This window comes from Podarcis raffonei, chromosome 1 (assembly GCF_027172205.1).
Source record: "Podarcis raffonei isolate rPodRaf1 chromosome 1, rPodRaf1.pri, whole genome shotgun sequence".
Classification (NCBI taxonomy): Eukaryota; Metazoa; Chordata; class Lepidosauria; order Squamata; family Lacertidae; genus Podarcis; species Podarcis raffonei.
This window is the reverse complement of record NC_070602.1, coordinates 20,186,218-20,192,217: the sequence shown is the minus strand read 5'-3', so window position 1 is coordinate 20,192,217 and position 6,000 is coordinate 20,186,218. Positions and strand designations below refer to the sequence as shown.

The following is a 6,000-nucleotide window of genomic DNA, read 5'->3' as shown; positions in this document are numbered from 1 at the left end:
TTACTGCCAGTTTTTAACTCTGTGAGTAGATCGCAGTGTCTTGGGAGCTGGTCATCCACCCCGATCCATTGCAGGAATACGGGGATCGAACCTGCAACCTTGTCATCATCAGCACCACGCTCTAACCAACGGAGCTATTTCTTATTCCATAACCTGCAGCTTGCTCAGGAGTCTTTGGTGAGGCGCCTTGTAAAAAAAAGAAAAAAGAAAGCCTTTTGAAAATCTAATGAGCGCTTACGAACAACGGAGATGCTGTACGGCTGGGAAAACAGAAGTGACCTGTTGAACGTCTGCCTGCCTCTCATATCATCCGGGCATTTTTTTTAAGGCACAGGAGACCTGCCAAGGGGGAACACACACACACTCCATCTGCGTGTGCGTAATGTGTGTGTGTTTGGCATCGTAGCTGGGGACTCAGGTGGTTGGCTGGCTTAGCAATTTCCTTTGCACGAGGCAGAAGCCGGAGCAGGAGGCGGAGAGAGGAGAGCCTGTCCCCCTTTGTCTGCTGCTGCCGCTGCGACTGAGCGGCCCGGGAAAGGGGGCGTGGCCAGGCAGCAGCGAAGGCGGCTCCTCGCGCGGACTAGTTGCTTGTGGAGACTCCAGCTGGCGCCGCCGCCGCCGCCACAGCCAGCATCGGGGCGGACCATGTTCCGAGGAAGCTGGGGACAGCCAGGCAGCCGCGCGGGCTCCGCCACCCCAGGGAGCTGGAACTGGTAACGCGCCCCAAGCTGCTGCTGGGGGAGGCCCCTCCCCAGCCCCCCAGAGACGAAGCCACGCCGGGGGGCAGCAGCAACCTCAGCACCAGCTTCACCGCCAGCTCGGCGAGGAGCACCAACAACAACAGCGCCAGCAGCAGCAGCAGCACCACCTCGGGATCCAGCAGCACCATGGACCTCTCCTTTATGGCCGCGCAGGTAAATGGCGAGAGGAGGCGTCCCGACCCCACCCCGTCGAGGGTCCGCTGAGCCTTCGAACCGCCCCTCTCCGCGCCCCCGAATATTGGGAGGGGGGTGGTTTGCAACAGCGCCCCCCCCCCAAGATGCGTGGGTCATCCGTCTCTGACATCCATAGCCGTCGTGATGAATGAAAAGGGATTTTGCGTAAAGCGCTTAGGATTCCAGCGGAACCGCTTTGAGGTTCTGGGCAACTAAGCGGGATACAAGTCCCATCGAGTGAATACAGTGAAATGAATGGAGGAGGCTTTGGATAGAGGGGCGACCTCGAAGCCGCCCCTCGCTAGGAAAGGGTGTTGCGGTTGCACAGGTTTCTGGGTGGATGCTTTGAGATGCACTGACCCCCCCTTCCTTTTCTATTTTTAGGCGAGGAACAGGAGGAGGGGAGTGGGGAAGCCTCTCCCTCCCTCCCTCTCCCTCTCCCCCTTTTTTACTTTCCAGTAACAAGAGGTTTTAGGGCTTAGTGAAATAACCCCGAAAAGAACGTGGGCATGGGGGGATAAAGAGGTTTGTGCAAGATTTTTGTTTTCCCCTTTATTTTGAATGCAACAAGCCGATTTCCCCCTGAAGGAGATGAAGGGCTGCGTCTGCCTTGCAGCAGCAAATAATAGAATTCTCCAACTGCACTGATTTCTTTCATTTGCTCAAGACGTTTCTGTCCCACTTAATAATTTGCATTTCTAATAATAATAATGTATTACCCGTCCGTCACCCTAAGGTCCCAGGGTGTATGCAAAATTCAGTATGCTTGGAAACCTGTTAACTGTGGGATAATTAGATTTGGTGGTGTGTAGCATGAGTAAGTACACTTCCCTGTGGGGATAGAGCAGATGGGTAGGAATAATTTTCAAAATCCACCCCCCAATACTTCTATGTATATATAATGTAACAGCACTACCCTCTATGTTTACTCAGAGTAAACCCCACTAAGTTCAATGGGATTTACTCCCCATTATATAGATATAAGACTGGAGCTTTGCCTGTGCTTGTCTACTGAGAAATAAGCCCCACTGTCCTGTTCTGTGCCTGATCCATCCATCTTTCCATCCTCTGTCTTGACCTACCCATCCAGCACAGCCATGCTGACTATGGCTGATGGGATTTGTAGTCCAAAACATCTGGGAAGTATCAGGTTAGCAAAGTTCGATCTACTGTTAGATTTCTGGCTTGCAGTAGATAACCAAGGATTTCCAACACATAGTTGCTTAACAATAGCAACAACAACAACACACACACACACACACACACAGAGAGAGAGAGTTAGCTGCTGAAATGAGTGGGGGACAAGGACTTAAGGGAAAACAAGGAGTGCAGTTTTGTATGCAAAGACTGAGAACTGAGTTGCTAGACTGAGATACATGCGCAGCACAGGTGCTCTGTTCCTTAATTCTAAGGGTGTATCCACCCCTTTCCTAAACCACTATTTTCACAGAAGCATAGATATGTATTCTGGACTGGACTGTACTAAGCTCCAGCTGGCGGACTTCTAGGGTATTCTATGGTTAAAAAAACAGTCGATTCTGCAAGCTTGATGTCTGCCCACCCCTGCCTTATGGCAAAAGGTTTAGTAGAGCCTCAATGAAGGATTAAAGTTTAATTTCCTATATGGAAGAGTTGAAGGGAGGAAGCTCCTGCTGATTCTTATCTCCCCAGCTGGTTTCTTGACTGACCTCATATAGTGTCACTGAAGTCGGTCATAGGATGATCAGTGTTAGGAACTGAGATATGAAAGCTAGGAGCTAAATGGCACCTTAAACCTAGGTTATGGGCACAACAACGGAATGTCTCAGCACTTTTTTAATAACAAGAATACAAAGCTGAAAATGAATGAAATGCAGCTAAAATAATATGTTCATTTTTCACATGGTTTAGTCCTTCTCCTGCCCACCCCACTAATATTCTTAAGAGGGTCTCTTCTCCAGTCTTCAGAGAGTATCTGAAAGTGGGGAGGCAGAAAAAGGTCCTCTTTTCCTTCCACTCTGCAGTTTTAAATCTGAAATCTTAGGCACAGAGCTCAGAAACTGCTCGCGCTAATGAAATTCCTCGTCGCAAAATGCTCCTAGAACATTGGGAGTTTCGAACACTCAGGACGATAGATCTGGTGTAATCCTACTGTTCTTGTAAAAAGAAGAAGAAGAAGAAGAAGAAGAAGAAGAAGAAGAAGAAGAAGAAGAAGAAGAAGAAGAAAAGCAATCTTTTGGCATGACCAACCAAGAAATCCTCCTGCACAGTCCTAGTGAAATGAACAAGAGGCGCATGAGAACATGGGTGCGTTTTTGCCTGGTTCCCATAAATTGAAATGGACTGTGTGTAGGTGTATATCTTAGAAAGGTGTATATCTTAGAGTGCTCATTGTTTGGAAAGGTGGGTTGTGGTGGTGGAACCCCACCACCAAAGTAGATTTAATCAAAGTTCCCGCCCCCTGGATAAGTAGGTACCCAGAGTATGTTTTGAAAAGTTTTCTGTCTTTGCCATAAGGGCAGCTGAAGTTAGAAATCTCAGTAATAAACAGCACCTCCAGTTGTCATTGATCATTACTGGCACGCTTTCTCTCCCTTTTTCTCAAACATGGCATCTTAACAGTAGCTTTAGGAGCACAGCCAATATATTCTTGCCTGCTGGTTACTATCTAGCTGTCTGGCCCATTCATACTTATTGCAAAGCTTCAAGCTTATGTCAGGTGATTTCACGTTAAATTGAATTAGGCTGCATTAAGGAGAGATGAAATATTCGTCTGCTGGTAATTCTGACAGGCTTCCCTGCCCCCCACCTGACATAAATGCCTGTCTCTTCTCTCGGGAAGGGAAGAAGACCAGTTGCAAAATGGCTCTCCAGTTACATTTTGCATGATGTATTTTGGTAATAGGGAGAGCCAAAAGAACGTGGTTGTTTTACACCATAGCTCAGTAGCTTTGCATTCAGAAGGTCCTAAGTTCTGCTCTTGGCATTTGTAGGTAGGGCTGAGAGAGAACCTTGCCTAAAACCTGACTTAGTACAGTGGTACCTCAGGTTACAGATGCTTCAGGTTACAGATGCTTCAGGTTACAGACCCAGAAATAGTACCCTGGGTTAAGAACTTTGCTTCAGGATGAGAACAGAAATTGTGGGGCGGCAGCAGCAGGAGGCCCCATTAGGTAAAGTGGTACCTCAGGTTAAGAACAGTTTCAGGTTAAGAACGGACCTCCAGAATGAATTAAGTTCTTAACCCGAGGTACCACTGTATATAAGACATCTTAGAATCGCAGAATTGTAGAGTTGGAAGGGACCACAAGGATCATCTAATCCAACCTCCTGCAGTGCAGGAATAATAATTTTCTTATTTTTATACTGCCCATCTGACTGGTTTTGCCCCAGCCACTCTGGGCGGCTACCAACAAAAGCATAATAAAACATCAACTATTAGAAACTTCCCTGTACAGGGCTGCCTTCAGATGTCTTTGAAAAGGCAAATAGTTGTTTATTTCCTTGACATCTGATGGGAGGGCGTTCCACAGGGCGGGCGCCACTGCCAAGAAGGCCCACTGCCTGGTTCCCTGTAACCTCACTTCTCACAATGAGGAAACCAGTTTCTATGTATCTTACATTGTATTTAGTTTATGTATTGGATTGTATATTTATCATACCCTCTCTTTGTTCTACATGTGCACTGCTCTGACAAACATGAAATGGTTCCCTACTATAAGAACTGCTTGCAATATTTATGAAAATGTGTGGAATTTTTGCCCAACAAGTGGCCTATATTTATGATAAAAAAAATTGGTTAAAAAAAATCTATAGAGGGAAGAATGCAAACTGCAGCGTTTGGGGGCAAGAATGAACTTCCCTCAGTCCTGAGTTGCTTGCATTTTGCAGAGCAAGATTCAAACCTTGCTTCCCATTCACAATTCACAAGCCTACTGAATTGATGTAACTGAAGCAGAGGTCAATATAGCTTGCTCTCATAAGGTCTACTATCTCCTTGAATTGCTTTTGCAGGAACACAGGTGGGACCTGCAACAAAAGGTTGCAGCATGGAGTGTTCCTCCTATAGATTTCTCAATTCCATTACAACCCCTGTCCTGGTATACACATAACACTAAGCCATAGTTTGGTTAACAAACTTTGAGTTAACCATGAATTTCCCCACAGTTGATCAAACAAATCATGGCATGCTTCTCCAAAGTTTAGTTTGTTTCCCAGCTATTCTTGTCTTGTGCCTTTGTTGCTTGGTGAGAGAATGGGAAGGGGAGCCACTGGAATAATTTCCTATTTCCAGGGAGCTGTTTTGCTTCCATAATCATAGAACCATAGAGTTGTAGTGTTGGAAGTGTGGGAATGTTGAGGAAGGTACGAGAGGATATATTGATTAAATATTATCCCTCCTCACTCATGCTAGTGAGCAAGCCGTAGAGAACATTCCTTTGCAGATTGCTGGAAGCAAGTTGATGGATTCGTTACAATCATTTAAATTAAGCAATCCAGTCTGGCTTGTCCAGTCTGGATTGTTCCTGGTAAGTTTCCCCTTTATTTCCCTCTTAAAATAATAATAACACGACAGTCTTCTTTAAAAGTAAGAGCAAAGTTTACTTACATTCAGTTCACAGCAGTAATCTGAAGGCAGGCTTTATCTTGTGGTTATAGTTACACTGTAGAGAAAAGAAGTCCGAGTTACGCCTTGTGGCTTCCATCCATATGCTGGCTAAGAACCAGGAAAGGAGTCCGAAAGGAGAAAATGGAAGATGGCTGTGTGGCTTGTCCTTTTACAGGGTCTGCTAGGGTCACGCCCATCTACCTGGTCACACACAGGGAGGAGGCTCCAGAACAGGTATGTTAGGAAGTCCTCCCTGTCTGGAACTACATTCCCCAGTGTGTCCACTCCAGGCAACAGGAAAATGTTGTCTTTGACTGCTTCAGTGAAGATATATCCCACAGGAAGAGACCACAAGGGTCATCTAGTCCAAATCCCTACAATGCAGAAATCTTTTTGCCCAGCGTGGGGCTCAAACACAAGATCCTGAGATTAGGAGTCTCTGCTCTGCTGACTGAGCTATCCCTTCAGCATCCCCAT

At 46.4% G+C, this 6,000-nt stretch overlaps 1 protein-coding gene across 1 annotated transcript in view; it reads left to right on the top strand.

Annotated features, from left to right (window-relative positions):
- The first annotated feature begins 470 nt into the window (after positions 1-470).
- The window catches only part of C1H14orf132 (chromosome 1 C14orf132 homolog), a 33,741-nt gene continuing 28,211 nt past the window's right edge, over positions 471-6,000 (top strand). The window contains exon 1 of the mRNA XM_053375758.1: positions 471-914. Within this exon, the coding sequence (XP_053231733.1) occupies positions 888-914 (27 nt within the window). The 5' untranslated portion in view covers positions 471-887. The remainder of the gene's footprint in view (positions 915-6,000) is intronic.